The 19,746-nt window shown below is 41.3% G+C and overlaps 1 protein-coding gene across 2 annotated transcripts in view; it reads left to right on the forward strand.

Annotated features, from left to right (window-relative positions):
• myripb (myosin VIIA and Rab interacting protein b) overlaps positions 1-19,746 on the forward strand; it is a 94,732-nt gene that overhangs the window by 39,303 nt on the left and 35,683 nt on the right. For both annotated transcript variants that reach the window (XM_053342481.1, XM_053342482.1), the window contains exon 2: positions 3,787-4,008. In XM_053342481.1, coding sequence (XP_053198456.1) covers positions 3,787-4,008 — 222 coding nt within the window. The remainder of the gene's footprint in view (positions 1-3,786; positions 4,009-19,746) is intronic.

The raw sequence follows: 19,746 nt of genomic DNA on the forward strand, positions 1-19,746 counted from the left end.
AACTTGCTCTTAATTTGTCCAGAGTGAATGCTGTTATTCATGTTGACATTAAACAAGACTCTAATGATTATTTGTCTAATAAACTTGTGAAATTATATGAAAAAAAGGTTTTTGTTAGATACATGGGCCATTAAGGCACTAAATGTACTGTACCAGGGCACCAATCTTCATATGCTTTGACTATTGTCTAATGTAATTTAATGGCTGCCTTTGTCTGCAGTCCTTGCATTTACACTGTAGTCATGATTCCTTGTTGTCCTCACTGTCCCTGTTTATCCTGTACTTGCGTATGCTCCGTGTAGCAGTGCATCCCACGGGAACAAAGATAATGATTTAGTGTTGAACTGCTCAAATGTGGCTCATGGGTAAAAGTTCAGTGGAGCCAAAACAGAAAAATCATCTGTAGCTATTTTATTGTTCAATTCATTGCTTCACTCGTTTCACAACCGTCAGGATTTGTTATGTTTCTTTGATTTATGTTAAAGTGACTCTTACCTTTCTTGCATTTCACACAGCACTGTGAAAAAACTTGAACAGCAACAACCCCTCCTCCCTATGTCCCACCCTCCACGAACATGCACTACAATAGTTTTCTGATATAGTCTTCTTTTTCCCTGTGGAGGTGGAAGCCGTGGCCCGCTTTTGTTGATCATTGTCAGTCGTTACTGTCTGTTTATGGCTACCTCCTTGGATCATGGATGTATTATAACGCCGTGGATCCACAACAGACTCTCTTCCAGGTGGGGGTGTGCACGCGGTTACGTAATGCGGAAGGGAAAAACAGGCAGGTCGCTCAGCCAATCATATCATTCGGACCAAATAATATGATTGGTCACAATTGGTTAGTTTTCAGAGAATGGAATAATTAGTTTCTATGCCTGATGGATCTCTCTAACATTTTAGAGTGCCATTATCTTATTAATAATATTTTCACCTAAACAAAAAATGTGTAAAAATGTAACAAAGGTAAGGGTAGCTTTAATATGAACATCTTTGGGGTTTGTGCTGTTGGTCAGATAAAACAAGAAATTCAATTAAGCTTGGACTCTGGGAAGTTATAATGGGCTTTAAGAAAAGGATGAATTGAGAAAATTTGGATGATTAATCCGTGTTGTGATAGTTAGCTGCAGCCTTTAAGTTGACAATCCACATTGAAAAGTTTTTTTATTTGAATGATCGACCTTGTTAAATAACCTGAAGATTAAATAGTGAATGTTAATGAGTTTAACTTCATTATTAAATGAAATGTATAATATAATCACTAGATAGGAAACACGTCCTTGGAGTTTACTGTGTGTGCATGTGTGTGTACTTAGCATTCAGTAGCATTTAAAGACTCCTCTTAAAGTATCTCTAGAACATTATCTGTACTGATGTAAGCTGTTGAATGGTGAGAATTAGTAGCCATAAAAGTCTTCATGTTAATCGACTTATGTTATTTCTTACGAGCTAATTGTACCTCACTGGCACCTGTATGACCCACATGTAACTACAGCCACGGCTGAGAGATGAGCACAGGTTTTCATGTCTCATTAATGGAAATGTGAGTTAATGTGAAGGGACGCCATGCATGAAACCCCTTTCCCTCCCGGTCCTTGGATATATGTGTACATTCGCCCACTTATTTAATTAAACGGCTGCAGCTAGCCGTCATATAACTGGGCTGTTCATTAAACCACATCGCAGACACGCGGAGAGAAAATAGATCCTGATCCTAATCAGACCTGAAGGAAATGATTTCCAGACAAAGGCTTCTTCCAGTGAGACATAAATGTATGCTTTATGTACAGTATTTAGCTTGCTTAAAATGTCATTTCAGTTTGGAAATGTTGGATTTTTCATGCTGCAGCCCTGAGAGAGTCTGTTTTATGTATGCTGCTTGTACTGTATGTTCATTTAAATTGTTTTAATTTGATTGGGGCCTCTGTTTCCCAGCAGCTGTGACCTTGCATGTGAACACTGGATACGAAACCCCTTTTAATCATCTTGGTATATTACAAGCATGTCTGTGTATATATGCCGACCACTGCCCTTCAACCCTAACACCCCTTCCCCCCTCCCACTTTCACATGACACTGTATATGAAATGGTTTGTTCGTCTTGTTAATATGCTGCGTCTAATGATGCATATGAAAAGCAATCAGCGAGGCAGCAGAGGATCTGCTTGAGGAGCAGCGTTAATAACTTAGGGAAGCGGGAGATTGCAATGCCCCCTCTGACTCCACGTACACACAGGAAATTCACAATATGCTGTATTCAGCACACTGTTTTGCCAAACACTTAATTTTCCTTGTGTAACTTGGTGGTTTAGTTAAGGTGAAGACACATACACAATTTACAGTACATTTTACATCCGCGTGTTGCATGTTCAAACAGAACTGCTTGTTGTGTCTGTATTACAGATGTTATTTGTGTCTGTTGTGCGCATGTCTTCTCACATATTCTGTAAATGGCATCTGCTCTGTATCTGTGGGATCAGTGAACACACTCTGGGCTGTAACCTGGCTCTGTGTAGTGTATAGAGGAGCAGCTTGAATAATTTACTCACTGCCCATTCGTGCTGAACCCACTTTCACACCTCCCCAGTAGCAGCAACAGCTCCATCTCTGCATCTCAGCCTTCCTTCACACCTAATGACAACTGATGGGCGACAGTGTAAACACAGATAAGTGTGTTACTTTAGCTCCCGTGTGTATTATTTCAAATCTAATTGACCCCAGTGCGATGTGTACTGATGATGATATGTTTATGATATAAATGCAAACCATTACATAATTTATTGTAGCCTCTGCTTGTGGTGCATTGCTCGGTCAGCACAAATCCTACGGAGGGAAAAACCCATGTGCATAATTTATGTGAGCAGTTGAGTACAGGCCTCAGATAGCATGCCTGCTCTGCTGGTTAAAACACTGATTAACAGCCCTTATTAATCCGTGTCTGTTTTGTTTTTTTTACCTTGAATATCAAACCTTACTTGTCAGTCGCATGCAGCTCTTGGAACTTCAGTGCAAGCAGTGGATTTTATTAGATTTTTGAACAAGCTTTGGTCAACTATTTCCGTCTATAATCCTAATAGTTCATTAGTCTCAGCTATTCTCTGAGGCGTTAAGATTAGTGAGGTTCTGCTGCTCTTTAGTGCGCCTTCATGACTGTAGTTTAAAACTGTAATTTTTGGACTAGAGCCCAAACGGCTCCCCATTATGGCTGTAAGCTTTTCATTACGGCTGTTTTTCTCTCAGGCTTTCATTACTGCTGTTGTGTGAGATCTCCACCAACTAACCTTCGATTTAGTAGTAGCACTATTTATGCCAATTTACCACCATCATCCCTATCTTCATATTGCTTTTATTCAACACAGGTGTTATGCAGAGGACGTGTGTGCCGTGCACCTCTCAACTGTGTTTGGAATAATGTGGGCAAACAAGGCATGACAGGTCCTCCCAAATTGAAATGTCAGCCATCATGTTAATTCCACAGAATCAGTGCACGAAAGGGAGAGAGAAACAAGGAGGAGCGGGCTTTTCATCAAACCTATGACCCCCTTCTGCCCTACCCTCGTGCTGTTGTAATACCCCCCCACACACATTTTAAATTTTCATTTGCCAAAGCATCTTCAATTATTCCGCATCGCCGTCCTCCACTGTTTTCCCATTCTACCTCTCGACTAGACGCTCACCACCCTCTCGCGCTCTTTCCTCCCTCCCTCTCCTGTCCCCTCTCCCTCTCCCTCTCCCTCTCCCTCTCCCTCTCTCACGCTCTCTCTCTCTCCCTCTCTCTCTGTTTCAGTGAGATGAAGCAGGAGCTGGCGGAGGAAGGCAGCAGATGCTCCATCCTCTCCAAGCAACACCGCTTCAACGAACACTGCTGCATCCGCTGCTGCGCGCCCTTCACCTTCCTGCTCAACCCCAAGCGCCAGTGCCTGGACTGCCAGTACAACGTCTGCAAGACCTGCTGCACCTACAACAAGAGGGACAAAGCCTGGCTGTGCTCCGCATGCCAGAAGGGCAGGTTAGCATTTTCACACACATTCACATACACACTGGCGGTGAAGAGATTAGAGTAATAGAGGAATGAATGGGGGGACTGGAGATACGGGAGGAGGTGTGAATTGGTAGACTGGAGGGCGGTGAAGTAGGGGGATGACTTGGGATGGAAGATAAAAAAGGGGAGATTTATGAAGGGGGGTAAAAAAGGAGGAGGTGTGAGGGAACATGGGCATGGTAGGAGACAGATGTGAGGGGGAAAAAAGTGAATGAATGAGACGGAAGGAGGACTTTGATAGAGTAAGCGCTGAAAGGGTGGGTGTTTTCAGGTTTCTTACTTTTCTGAGCTCTCAATTCATTTTTTAATTTCAATTAATATTTTCAGCTCTTTTAACATGCCTGGTGGTTGTACAGCAAAGAAGGGGAAATATATGGGGCCACTGATGGAGATGTAGTGAAAAAAAAGGATATGGAGAAAGAGAGGAAATTGAGGGAAACGTGAAAATGTACACTGCTGGATAGAGACGGATACGCAGAAGGGCAGGGAAGATAAATCAGGATTGAAGCTTTAGGATTTTTGACATGCTTCTTCGATTTCTTGAGGGAAATCTTTTTTTTCCCCCTCCTGCTTGTTTGTGTCCCCCTGTGCACACACTAGAAATCTGACTTTAAGGGGAAAAGATGGAAATGTGCATTATTGAACAAGAGAAAACAATCTGAGGAGCAGAAAGTGCTGGGGGAATGAGCTACAGCTGGTTTTATTTGCAAATGTGTCTTGCAGAACTGTGTGTAACTGCCTGTGTGTTTGTTTTTTAAAGCTGTTTATGCCTGCATGTGTGGCCAAAGCCTTGGGAGTTGTTCTAGTGGTCCGACTCACCATTAGATGAATATTAAACTCTGGCTGTCTGGGCAGGGTGGGGTGTTGGAAATACTATTGTCAGTCTCTGCTGGATTCATATGTTTACAGCAAAATCAATTGCAGGCTTGGAATATTTGATATGTGAATATGTATATGTTGAGATTCCATATGTTTAGTGGGAGTGTCTATATGTGCCATTGTTTACTGTCACATTTCAGCATCTGCTGTTTGGTGTTCATGTATTTATGAGACATATAATATGATATCTCATATGTCCGCAGGTGGGATTTTGTTTTGGCAGACACCAGAAAGATAGTGAGGCAGGTGTTTTTGTGAGCAGCAGTGCATTTTCTGGCTGTTTGTGGGCGAACGTGGAAAGGTTGAGGTGAACAGCATTGCAGAACATAACAAAGCTGCTCAAAAATGTGTTGCCCCATCCGCTTGGCCCTATTCCTTCCCCTCAATCCCCTCACACTGTCTCTTTCTGTCTTTCATTGATTTTTAGCTGCGTGGTATATTGAGTTAGACCCGCTGCCCAGAGTCCTGGTGTATAAGACAGGAGGGAAGAGGGAGGAGCCGGAGAGACAGGGGGGAATAGGAGGAGGAGGAGAAGGAGGAGGAGGTGGGGAAGGGATGATAGCAGTCAAAAGAAGTGGCAATGTTTGCATCGATCATCTCCCTCCCTCTACTCCTTGCTCTCCATCTTTATGTGTGTATGATTCTGCCTGGGGCTCAGTAATGTTCTCATTAGGGGTTTAGACTGAGTCACAGATGGGCCTGATGTCACAACATTGCCGTCTACCAGCTACATATAAATACAGCACTTTTCATTAGCGCATTAACCAGGCTTATATCTGGTTTTAGCATGAATTACTCTCTCTGGGTGGAGTCATGTCATTTGGAACAGTGATTTACAGCCTGCATGAGTGTTAGCTTGAGACTACAGAGGCCCAGAACATTTGAAAAATGGCTATTACAGTAGGTTACTGTCGGAGTAGTTGTTTGTCCATTGATTTGATACTCTATGGACTCTGTTGGGAAATAACTGCAGAGAGAAGGGGTTCTTAATAAAGGAATATGATCGTGTGCAGTAATTACAAAATACAACATGATTTTTTTTTTTAAATAAACCAAATTTTCTGTATTAATTGATTAAAAATAGATCAACTTATCAGTGCTTTCCTTTAAGTCAGCATTTTTGGCTCTTTCTGTGCACTTTCTAAAGGGGATCTGCTGAATTTAAATGCAAAATCATCAAGTGAACAGACCGCCAAATGGTCTCACTCACATGCCATCAACACTCACAGTAGCAAGGCCGTGCTGTTTGCAAGTGCGATTCATCCAAGGAAAGCAGATTTGTAATCACCATGCACATGGATACCACAGAGTTTTAAGCCACCCACTCACACATAAATGCATATAAAAATGTATGGATGTATATTAGGGTTGACCGTGGACACATGCAAGGGAGCATACAGACATGTGAGCATGTGAATTGATTATACTGCATGTTGGTTAATTACACTCATGAGCAGCTGCAGTTGACTGGCTTAACATTTTAGTTTTGCTAATAAAGACAACCAACTGGTAGTAGATGTTTGCCTGTTGATGACAGATGGTGTATGGAGAGGAAAGACTCAGTGATTCAGCAGCTTTGTCATAGCACCTTCTTAGTCTTGTAAAACACACACACATACAAACAAACGCACACACCTGTATATGCACCACACATAGCTTCCACTCCAGAGAGAGTGGGACAAGCATGACCATTTGCAGTCTGCTAGGATTAACCGCATCCTCTGCCCATCGTCCCCAAACACACTGTAACACACACACACACACACCACATGACAATGGTTCAATGAGCAAAGTCAAAACATTTTTACTGGAAACTGAAGTGTAATTTCTTCTTGTTTTGGGCCCCACACTCACAGCAGCGAGGAGAATGTAATAGGCGGTGAAGACAGATGAGAGATGAAGGTCAAGAGAGAAGGGGGGGGGGTGGCTGGAGGAGAAGAAGACATTAAGAGAGGGAACGACAGAGGAGGAACCTGTCCTAATTAGCCGAATGGGGAAAGCACTTTTTTTTTAAATATGTCATTAAATTCTTCTTTTGTTTTGACTCTCACATCTCACACTCCATTGTTCCCTTTTGTCTTTGCTTTTGCTGCTCCCTGACTTTTCTGTTCTCTTCCTTTTTATTTTTTAGTCCTTTCTATTTTATATTCTAATTCTCTCTCACTGTCACACACCCCCACCTCCCCTGCCCACCTGATAAAGTCTCCATTTTCCACATTTACATTTGAGCTACTATACCTTCCTGTGCTTAATCTGCAGAAATGGACTGCTCTGTGCCATGAGTCCTCAAGCCACTGAATGATGTACCTTTTATATGTAAATGTATATGTGTCTGTGTGCATGTGGCAAACTGTTCTTACCAATTTATAGCTTTCATAATCTCACCCTAAAGCATGTATGTTGGTTAACATGCACACAAACACACAGACAAACAGAATAGGCCTATACACAAACATGTGCACATGCAAACATACACTCTGACTTAATACAACTGAATTACATTTTTCCTTGCTACTAAATACCTTTTTTTAAAATATGTGTGTCAGGCTGACTTGATTCTTCATGCAAGGAAGCGTGTGTGTGTGTGTGTGTGTGTGTGTGTGTGTGTGTGTGTGTGTGTGTGTGTGTGTGTGTGTGTGTGTGTAAACTGTAAGACTAAGTGAACACAGTGAGTTGTGGTCCTGTTGTGGTGGTGTACCGTGTAACCCTGTAGTTGACAAGAAGCCACATACACACACACACACACACACACACACACACACACACACACACACACACACATATATATACTGTATATACACAAAGAGTCCACATTTCATTATTTGCTTCTTGGCGATGGCGCTGCCTTGTTCTAAATGCCAAGCAGAAGCCGGGTAGCTCAGGGGCCTCAGGACACAAGCTAACAAGCACATACAAACACTTTGTAGTCGTAGTAGTTTGTTTAACCACACAGATAAATACTATCACATTTACAGATATCACATGCATGTCAGAGCCATTTATTGTTACAAGCAGCAAGCTCCTGCTTCTCTCTCACAGACTGAACACAGACTGTTTAGTGCTCTCCTATAAGTGGGTGGTTGTTGCAGCATTAAGATGATTCAGATATCAGCAGACAAGTTGTCAGTCACACAGCAGAGTGTTCAGTCAGGGATCATCCAGGTGGTGATGAATGATGGGATAATTTAAGGGTCCAGAGATGAACTCCTGCCTTTTTTTGCATATGGATGAAAATACATTTTTTTAATTTAAGGAAGTGGTCATCAGCAGCTAATGAATGTTTCTCTTTTGCATCATTAAACATCAGTGTAATTTTGATAACACGAAATGACAGTTCATTTTGGAGCAGTTTTACTCTCATCCTCCTTTTAGCCTTACCCTACCCTTTAGCTAGTTGATATTGGTTGATGACTTTGACCACATCCCAGTCTATGCTTTGACTGGTTCTAGTCTGGTGTCTTTCATGGTGTTCATGTGTCTCTGGTTCAGGCTGCTGTCTGAGTGTACCAGTAGATATCATAAAGTGTTAAAAAGATGGTTGTAGCTTACTGTTTAATTACTGGTTGACAAAGCCAGAGCCCTTCTTAACATATGAAGGTTGAACCTAGAGCTGCAGTGATTAATTGATTGGTTAATCCTAAGAAAATCAATTGCCAACTGTTTTGATCATTGATTTATCAGTTCAAGTCATTTTTAAAGAAGAAATGTTAAAGCTCTCTTATTTCAGTTTTTTGAATGTCAATATTTTCTGATTTCTTTTGTCCTCTTTGACAATAAACTTCATATCTTTGGGTTGTGGACTGTTGGTCGAGACAGTTTTTAATAGTTTTTTTGTTTGCATGACTCATAGGTTACACACCTGTGAATTTATGCACATAATGTTTTTTTTCTGCATCTCGAAGTGATCCCACAAACCTCAATAGTAGTCGGCGTGTATTTATAAAGACACCAGTGATATAAACTCCATCTGAACTCATATGAACCCTATTGCTGCTGCCAGACAAACACCTGCGGCTAGTAGAGCAGGAGAGTCACAGCGTGATCTTTTCCTGTCCTGCTTGTGGGAGAATTTTTATCAGTGCGGATGAGCAAAACTAGTCTTAGACAGGAGGGATGTGCCCTACAGCACCTTGCTGCAGCCACCACAGACATCTTGGTTTTTTAATAAGGCATTTGCATGTCTGTGGGTCTTTCTGCTCTGCTGCTGTGTTTTTGTTAATATTTACCCTTTCCATGTAAAGAGAAATGGGAGGAAGAGCAGAGAAGAAGCAGAAAACAGCAACCAAAGTAGACGAAGAATGGGAATCTCTCATTTCTCACACTGCAGCACTATCAATTTGCACTGTTTTATTTTAACACCAGCCAACATAAATGTGGAAGAATTTGTGGAGCTCTATTTTGGGCTGCAACCCTGTGTCTGAAAATTCCCACTCTTGATACCCAGGAAGCTTTTCATGAATTGGAACAGTTTGAAGAACGTTGCAGCTGAACCAACTTGCAGCTGAACCAACTTACAGCCCCTCATCTCTGTGAGCTGCAGGGGCAGGAAGAAGAACCACTAATCACTCTCTCTCCTTTCTTTCCTCCCTCCATCCTTTCCTCTCTCCCTCCTCCGCGGCCTTGTCTCGTGTACAACCCAGCTGACAGAGGAGCCAACAGTCGATCGTAACTCTCCACAGTGATTTGTACTTTCTACAGTCAGGACCGATAGCAAACACACATGGGGAAACTCACACACACACAGCACACTGGTGATTTAGGTTCAGGTATCTCTTGGTGGTCCTGAATTTGGCCAAGTACCTTGCTCTCATGAATTGAAATATAGCCTACATCAGAAACTGTGCTTGAATTGTACTAATGCAATTTGTGCTTCATGTTTCCTAAAAACTAGTTACTGCTTAGTTTTTCAGCCTTGTAGACATCTCAGTGTGTGTCTTGATGTGCATGTGCAGTACCTGTCTGTGTGTGTGTGTATATACTATATGCATTTATGCACAGCAGAGTGTGTGTGGATGCCTGCTATGTAAGTGATGGCTACTTTGTGAACCCTTGTGTTCCATGAAAAGCATTTTTCTCTGTAGGGGCTGAGGTTCTATAACAGGTAATAAATCACTGCTATCCAGGTAAATGTGAGTACATGCGTATACACAGAATAATACACGTACACAAAGGGAACTTTGAACGTTCCCTCTGGTGGGTGGGTTAATTCTTGTCAGTCGCGTGTATACTGTTGTGTGTTATTTTGAAGATATTGCTCTGAGTCATTTATGTCTCTCTGACTCTGCCGGTCGGCCTCTGGCTATCATTCCCCCTCCTTTCCTGCTCGTGTGTGTGTTTGTGTGTGAGACTCTGATCTGAACCCAGTCACACTGAAACAGCACACTCTGCAGTTCCTGTGATGTGTACCTGCAGGTTTGCTCTGGTAATTCACGACTGGGGAAAGCAGCTGCTATGTCGGAGCACCCCACGTGAATGGGGTCACTTTTGGCTTACGGTGCTCACACAGCAGACCTGCAGTGATTGGAAATCTCATGATTCCTAAATCGGTTTATGCAGTAGTTGGCTAGTGGATCAGAACGGAAGCTAAAGCCTTTGTTGTTTTTATTGTGGGTTAGTGGGATTGGAGAAGGAAACTGTGTGCCACAGTGTGGAGCAAGACACCTAAGAACACTTAGGGCCTGATTTACCAAAGGTCTGCGTGTGTAAAAACGTGTGCAAACTTGACATCACTCGCAAAAAATGTGCAAGCTGATCTACTAACGCAGCGCACTGAGGTTTGCGTCTTGCAACTGTGTAATATAGTATGCGCTGTCCATTTAGTACGTTTGCCATAATGAATATGTAATATGGGCCGTTTCAACCCCAGTGTGCAAAATAAAGGGAGGAGAAAATGCAAATATGTTATTTAGCACATGCATTGTGATTTACCAAACCTGAAGGTATTATTTCTGACGCTAACTGTGTCTATAAATAATACCTTTGAAGGGCAGGTATTAACCGGCTGCGCACTGCGCACAGATGACTTCTGTTGCTGTGGAGAGGAGGAGACGGAGGCACAATGACAGAATACGTACAGGATGGAGTTTTTCCACCTGTTAAAGTTTTGGAGTGGAATATTTTTGGTTTTACTAACAGCAATCTCCTATATGTCGGTTTTTCTGGTAATATTTGTTTTTGTAATAACTCAATATATTTGTTAACCTCTTCCACTAGAAGAGCTTTCTGTTCGTCCAAAACTCTCCATTAAGACATGCAAAACCCTCATTTAAATACTGCTGTCTCCACCCTGTTGCACCTGTTTTCATTTACGCAGTTATTCTTAGAAGATCACCCGCAAAACTCACTATCTATTGCACCGTGCACACAATTTAGTACCCACTATTTGGGATCGTAGTAAATCAGGCCCTTAGTCTTTGCAGCTTGTAGTGACCTAATACCCAATAAAGCTGCTTTATTATTGTGTTTCCTGTGTGGTGCATTCAAAGGTCAAAATCGCATTTTGCTTTCCTTGGTGGTGCTTGCCAACTGCTTGAAAGTTTAGAAAGTTACAGGTACAATTCCTTAAAACATTTGAATTATCTTAATGTAAAACAAGTCAAATTGATCCTTAAAGGATTTATTTGCAACAACTGTTGCACCCACTGTTGCAACTGTTGGACCCAGCTCCAGTGCAGTGTTTCTACGAAAAGAACTTAAGTCAGTTATTTTCTAATCATGACTTCAAAAGTCATGACCTTTAATCCATTCACAAACACTTACAAAGGAAAACATCATAGCTCCATAATCCCCACACACTGATTAACTCAAATAGAAATGTTGATGTATGTATAGAATCTCTATTCCCTCTGAATCCCCCCCTCCACCACCACCACCACCACTGGCCCCAGGCTACAACGGCTGGTTTCTGAAGATGTGAGCAATCAAACACATCTCCAGTGCAGGGAGGCACCCCACAGCGCAGCCAGTCATGTCTCATTGGGCTGGCAGCAGTGGCTGCCAGGAGAGGATGCAAGTTTCATGACTGGCAGATCAATGAAGTGGATCTCAGCTTTTTGATTAAGAATTAAAGGACCAGTGTTTAAGATGGCATCTAGCGTTGAGGTGGCTGATTACTGCCAACCAATACTCTTCTCCTCATCCTCCCATTCCAAGTGTGAGGGAGAATGTATGGCGACTCTGAAACTTGCGAAAAATGCAAAAGGCCCTTTTGAGAGTCAATATTTAGTTTGTCTGTTCTGGGCTACTGTAGAAACATGGCAACATGTCAGGTTCTGCTCCCTCTAGGGCTCGTTCTAAGGTAACAAAAATACAGTGATTTTTAATGTTCAGGTGTAATTAAAACATATTTATGAATGTTCAATTTCTGTGAAGTCTGTTCTGTTAGATGCTATTAAATTCTACTACTGTACCTTTCAAGAAATTTTAATATCGCTAAATTCTAATCCATTTGTTGTGTTTTATCCGCTCTTGCTTTTTGTCCTCTGTATTCTAATAATTTTGGAATGCAGTAATAGAAAGGTATTTGATGAATAGTAATATTTCTTTCCCTCCTTTAACTTCACCCTTGACTTATTCTCTCACTCTCTTGTGCCCTCATCCCTCCCTCAGGCAGATCATGCTGTCTGATCTCCTGCCACAGTGAACTCTCTGTAGCATGAAAGAAATAAGATATTGGCGCCTCAAGATTTTATTACTCATCACACATTCCTCACATGTCAACCCAAGATTCCTCTGTAATAAAAGAGAAATATTATTCCAGTATTTTCGTGTACGCTGAATCTTAAGTTTAGTTTCATTTTCAATTAAGTACTTTTAAGCAGAATTACAGAAGCAGAACTACAAATGTGCTACTGAGAGGCTGCATAGATAGGGGATTAAAATGAAAGGCAAAACAGCTTTGTTCCCAGAGGACAGTGACCCAGCTGGTTGGTGTCAGATCATGTTAAATGTAGAGTTTGCCAGATGTGGCTAATATGAATCTGTGTCATGACATGATTATGTTGCAAAATCACAGAACTACAAATACTTTCTATAGATTGAAATAGAATGATCAAACTTGATCAAATCACCCCTCGAAAGTGTATTTTGAGGACTCATTCAGGGTAATTATTCATAACTCACCAGCAGGTTTCATTCATGTGACCAAATGAGTATTTATGGAGGCTTAAATTTGCATTTTGTATGGGGTCTTTTTAATTTCAGCTGCATGCTTTTTGGATTAAAAGGAAACAGTGAATCCTATAAGTAGGAGACAAACCAACTGTGAGACACAATATGTTAGGACATAACAAAAAATATAATTGACTAAATAATATTTTTATAAGTCATTTAAAAAGTCATGATTGCATTTACCTCTGAAAGTCAAAGAACTGAAATAAAATAATTAAGCTGCATATTTAGTTAAAATTGTCTTTGAACCATGTGCACATTCATGCTGAGAAATATAATGCACCCATCTCACACACACATGGGTTTTGTGGACTGGGAAATGAATAACAATTATCAGAATATGCTAATGTAAGTATCCCTCCCACTCCCTCTGTGCTGTTGGAGTTCTGAGGGACTTGAGATGGTGTGTATGTACACACTCTCTCGCTCTCTCTCTTTCTCTGCTGCATATCAATGGTTGTGCATCGCTCCAGGCCTCTGTCTCATTGCACCTCCTCTCCCATTTTTCAGCGCTTTAAATGAGGCTTAGCTGCAGAGCTGTCTGCACTCCACTCACCTTGTTTAGTCATGATTTCCCACTTGAGCGAGGAGTGCTGTTTGATCTCATTTGTTTAAAATCATCGGATGTTATTAAGTCTGTACCTCCTGGCCTCTGGGTCCAGCAGGTTGGTACTGGCCGGCCCTCTGTGCACTTGTCTTCTTGGTCCCCTCGTCGACTCGAGTGCAGTTTGGAATGTTATTCTTGTATAAGTCCTGCTATGTTTTGGAAATAATACTTTTTATTTGGCATCTGTTGATGTCAATTTCTTTCAGTCGATTAGTTTATTGTTACCGACTTGCTCAATAAACCGTCTGCGTAGTGGAGCAAATACAGAATTGATACAGAAGGCTGAACATTTGCCATAACTGCAGTGACTTCATTTTAAGTGTTGATTGGCATGTCATGATATGCCAACAAAGCATATCACATCAATGTCGCTATTTTCATATATTGAATTTAAGTATAATTCCTGCATCTGTTTCATAATAACACTTGAGTTTCAAAAGTGAATACTTACAATATAAAAATGCTTCAGTTTTATGAAGCTGTTGACAGTTGAGGTACCATGGGACATTTTTCAGCAGGTAGCTGCTCCACTGTTGATACAGATAGCCCGGAGCAATCAAAACAACTGGAAAACAAAAGGAATCCCTCTGTCCTCCCCCTCTATCCCTCTCTCTCTCTCTGTCTCCTTGTCTTTTGGGCTATTTGTTCAGAGCAGCAACAGAGGAGCTTGGGTGATGCTGTCTGATTCAAACGGGATCAAAGCAGCCGTTCATATCAGGCCTGCCAATGGGAGAGATATCAAAGCAGCAAGTAGACACACAAGCACACACACTGGCTCCCAGTTAAAACTCACACACACACACATATGAAAACAGACACATGAGGCACTATTTGCACATGAAAGCTCACAAAAGTATACACACAAACAGAAACATACACACAATAGTCCAACTGTTAGTTTATGTGGTCTTGCGCTGATTTTTTACAACGAGAGTAAAGACTGGGAGGCCACAATACAGAGGCAAGACATGTTGTGCGTGTGTGTGTGTGTGTGTGTGTGTGTGTGTGTGTGTGTGTGTGTGTGTGTGTGTGTGTGTGTGTGTGTGTGTGTGTGTGTGTTCTCAACCAGGTGCTTTGGTCCGCACCTGAGCACTATTGTTGTGTTCAGATCTGCCCAAATGAATCATACCAAGTGAGAAAACACACCAGAGTCAACTGGAGTCAACACAGGTTTGAAAACAGTCTCAGTGTATTTGTGGTCACCTGCAGAGGTGAGCTGTGGAAGCCCTGCAGCGCCTGTAGTGACTGCCTGACTTGTGAATTCATGCATTTTGAATGAAGGTCTCCTATCTAGCAGCCCTTCTCTCCCTCTCTCACTCTTACTGTTTCCCTCTCTCGTTATATATCTCTGCTTTCCTCTCTCTCTGAGGCGGTGAATCTTCTCCACTCGTCTTCTCCACTCGTCTTCAGCTGAGATCATTTTTCACGCCACTGTCAAATAGCCGCAGGACGCACATCCACACATCCACACACTCTGTTTCTGTTTACCTCAACACCGTCTGAAACATACACATCTTGGGTACATTGGCTACGCTTTTTTCCCCCAACCAGAGCGAATGCTGAATCTACCTCTGCCCTCTACACCAGTCTGCTGTTGATGCACTGATGGTAAATATCCTACCTGCAGAGGACACACACTGATGTTATGGCTACCACCTGCTTGTCAGTGCTTCAAATATCTGCTGGCACGTAAACACACATGCACCATTTTAGACACACAGGGATGTAACACAACATGTAGGACAAAGTAACAGCTGCAAAAAACATCTTTAAACATGAATAAATGAGCAGATCCAAGTATAAAAACATAATGAAACGAACATAAAGACAGACAAAAACGGAAATGTAGAAATGAGGCAGTGTAAGCTAAACATGAGGTTGGGTAAGCTCGTCATGCTCTCTAATCCCTTTCCCTACCACCTCCACATGCTATAACACACACGCAAACACACTGCATTTTCCAGCATCCTGTCATCACTGTAGTTATGTGATGCTAAAGAGGAAATGTTTTTTTGGGAAGCTGCTTGATTTTCATTACTTTGTCCCACCACTGACCATAATTACATCCTCCACATATTCAGAGAACAGCCAATTTCCTTCTTTAAGCTCTATTCAAGAGCATCCAACAGTGACATTCCTCCCAATGGGCCACACTTCAGTATGTCTGTTCTTACAATCAGCTCTCCAGCATTTAGATTCTACACATTTAGCTGATGTTTTTGTTCAGGAAGGAGTACAGCACAGCCGCAGCACACAGACAAAAAACCCAAACTGTGGTACATAAATGAAAATGAACCTAGAAGGAAACTTTGATTTTCCAGTCACTAGTTGGATGAATCCATTATGTCATTGCTTTAAACTGACACATACGATGACTATTAACACACATATATAAAACACTAAATAACTTCAAAGTGTACATTTTCCTGTTGCCTGTGAATATATTATTTGAATATATATTTTATTGATTATTATCACATTATGTCGCATGTCCTTATTAATATTGCACACATTGACAGAGTTACAAAATTCTTCACATAGAATAGTAAAACAGTAATGTAGCACAAAAACGAAAAAATAATGCCACACTTAAACTGTACCAATACTACATCAAATATGCACTTTGTTACATAAATGTGAAGGCAGCTTTACATGTCAGTGACTAGTGTCTAAAAATGAATCAGTTTTAGTTCAGACTTGGTATCATTTCTGTATCACATTGAACACGAGTCTGAATTGAGACTCATGTAGAGGCTGCAACAGTGCACAGTATGTACAAATGCACATCTTCATAAAAGCAGAGTAAACATTCACTAAATGATTATCTCCTATGCAAAAGATGAATATAAAGATAATCTCAATCTAATAACCGAGAAGATGGTGTGTCGTTAAGTACAACCTCAAAGGCAAAATCATTTTTAAAATCCATCATTGACACAGCATATGACAGAACACAACACTTTCCCCCCTGATTTCATTACTTTTCAGCAGCTTAACAGCTCCCTCTCAAAATATGATGCAGACATTGTGGTTCTTTATGATCCATAGCATGTAACAGACACCCATGTCTGAATGGTAAAAATGCATTACTTTAACAGATAGATCAGATAGCAATGTTGCATATTCTGAAAAGAGCTTCACATTTCTAGTAACTTGTTCCACCAGCAGCCTGCAGCGTAGCTACATATTCATACATTGGCCTCCTCAATGTCTTTCAGTATTGACTTCGCCCTCAGATGGAGAGTATCACCTTGATGTCTGTACTGATCTCACTCAGAGGTCACTGATAATGATCAAAACAATTTCTACTGAGAGGCAGAGAGAGAAGGTGTCTGTCCGCCCCCGCCTTCCACTCTCTGCTGCTTCATGGCTTCAATTACTCAGTGTGACGGCATCGGTATGAATAATGCAGTGGTCCCCTGCCCTGGCCTGGAGTGCGATGCTGGCCTGCATGCACACATGCTTGTTGACATGAGAGAAAGAGGCCAAAGATTCTCTTGAATGATCAAAGCCTAGCTGGAATAGGAACAGCAGCAATGTGGGAGCTTAAACAGCTGCAGTATGTGTTTTACACCGGTCATCCAAATGAGCTTAATCACTATACTCATACAGTATCCCTATGTGATCTTTGTACTGAGATGTCATTATGATCTAGTGTTGCAATGTTTAATAGTGTTTATAGCTGAGCTTTTTTTGCTCTGGGTTATTTTTGCTTCAGGCTATTGTCTTGCTGTTGAGGGATGTTTTATCCTAATGAGGCTGACTCAGGTAATTAAAAAATGAGATAAAATATACCATTTACAGTACAGTAGAAGTTTGGAGACACCTTCCCTTGAATGAGAGTCTGTACTGTAGTCTGTCTGGTGCTGTATATACTGTATATGTAGCACATCAATTATAATCAAACTGCATTTTGAAATAGTTTCAAGGCCAAATTTTGTCCACTCCCATGTGGTAAATCCCTCCTGTGGTCGGTAAGATATGCAGGGTAGAGTTGACTGTCACAGGGGCCACTAGTTGATGGATGGTGCTGTATTTCCACTATATGGCATCCATCTCCACATGCAATCTGTTATTCTCCTGCTTCACACCGTCACCCCTCTCCAGTATACAGTCCACTCATATGATCTCTAGCCTGATTATACTGTGGCCATCTGGGCCTGACCACACTGTTAGTCTGACCAGCATCATTTACAACAAACATAAACACCATCCTTTTTGAGTATTTAATTGTTTCTCAGATTTTGACACATTCAACAGGAGAATTTCAGGAAAAAACCTTCAAAATTAGATGATGTTTCTCTGAATGTCTCAATATATTTGGTAATAGACATGAATGGAGTGACCAAAAAGGCAAAATGTGACCAGCTGCAAAGGCCGCAAAGTCCATGCCAGAAGGACAAAGGCCAACAGAGGCTATTAATGTTATTTCGGATCAAAGTAAAAGACTGAGGGAGGTTTTCTCCTCTTCTGTTGGTGAGCCATTCCCCTCTCAATCCCTCCATCTGTCTCTGTCACCACCAAATCAGTGATGGCACAGAGAAAAACACCATGCAGTAAATGGGAAAGGATGGATGAATAAGAGAGAGGAGATAAGTGTGTGTGTGTGTGTGTGTGTGTGTGTGTGTGTGTGTGTGTGTGTGTGTGTGCCTATGAATTTGTGCGTGCGTGTGTGTGTGTGTGTGTGTGTGTGTGTGTGTGTGCACGTATGAATTTGTGCTTGTGTGTTTTGTTTGTGATCTGTGTGCCGAGCATCAATGATTCATCGTCATCCGTCTCCCACGCCCTGTCTGCCAGACTGAGCCAGGAGAGTGTTGTTTGCTCTGCATCAGCATGTGAGAGCTCAAGGTATATTGTCACATGTGCCCTCAGTCCAATGAAGATGCCCCATACTCAGTGCCAGGAAATAGGTTGTGATGTCATGGGTGCAATGTAGATAATTAAGAAATATTGAACAGAGCGATCATAAAGTGTAAACATCCTTATGCAGTGGTTTACAGTCTAGATGTGTAATATACAGAACAGGATGAATAATTACGCCTTAATTTTCTAACTCAATATACATTAAAACTACACTGTTTCTATTCGCTGAGCATGCAAATTCACAAGTTGAATAATGGTGAGCTTTGACCTTTGATCTGCTAGATTTCACACTGAAAATAGGAAACACATTCTTTAATTTCTCAGTCGAGTGAGCTTCAATTAAGTGTGATTCTACATCCTCTGTGCCAGGCGACCAGTCAGAGGTGCAAATACAGCAATAAACAAATGAGCCTAACCAGTCATGTTAACTAAATCACACAAATAAGCCAAGTTTAACTGCAGGGATGCAGCTGAACTTTCTGCACTTTTTTTGCCCCTAGTGAGATCTTGACCTTTGTAATTGTGCATGGCCAGGTTCCTGGGGTAGTTTTGTAGCCACAATGTCTGCTGTTGAGTGTTGGCGTTGCTATTCATAGTGTGAATCTTCGAGGAAGTGCAGAAAATGCTTCATAAATATATGCATATGCACAATGATGCTGTGGTAAAGTGGTTACAGTTGGAATCGGCATCAGACTGAAAATACATTTTACTGCAGAGGAACTTATGTTCAACATGTCTGCCCTTCTGTTAGCTGTTCATTTGCATAAAATTGCACTTCTTATTTTCAAGTTGCAGAGATCTCTTCACTAGGTTTCAGCCTTTGCTCTCTCTTTTCAATTTTTGTGTCTTAGTGCTAATTTGAATCAAGTAAATAAAGCTTGTTGCATGGCATTAGTAAGAGAAGTTGATACAGTTTAATCACATAGTGCTCCATTCACAAAAAGCTTTTCAGACTGCATTCTTGCTCCATAACATGTATCACATAAATGAATTAATTATTATGAAACATGTACTCCTGCTAATGGTTCAAATTGATAACTATAATAAGAGAAGGAGATAGGAGTCATTTTGTGTATGTTAAAAAGTCTTTCTGGTCCTGCAGTCTACAAAATATGATAACTGCATCAAATCATCAAAGTGTTCCTTGAGGCTCGGTCTATTGCTGACGCCAGTGTAATAGTAGTGTT

The sequence above is a fragment of the Scomber japonicus genome, chromosome 21, assembly GCF_027409825.1.
Source record: "Scomber japonicus isolate fScoJap1 chromosome 21, fScoJap1.pri, whole genome shotgun sequence".
NCBI classification, from domain to species: Eukaryota; Metazoa; Chordata; class Actinopteri; order Scombriformes; family Scombridae; genus Scomber; species Scomber japonicus.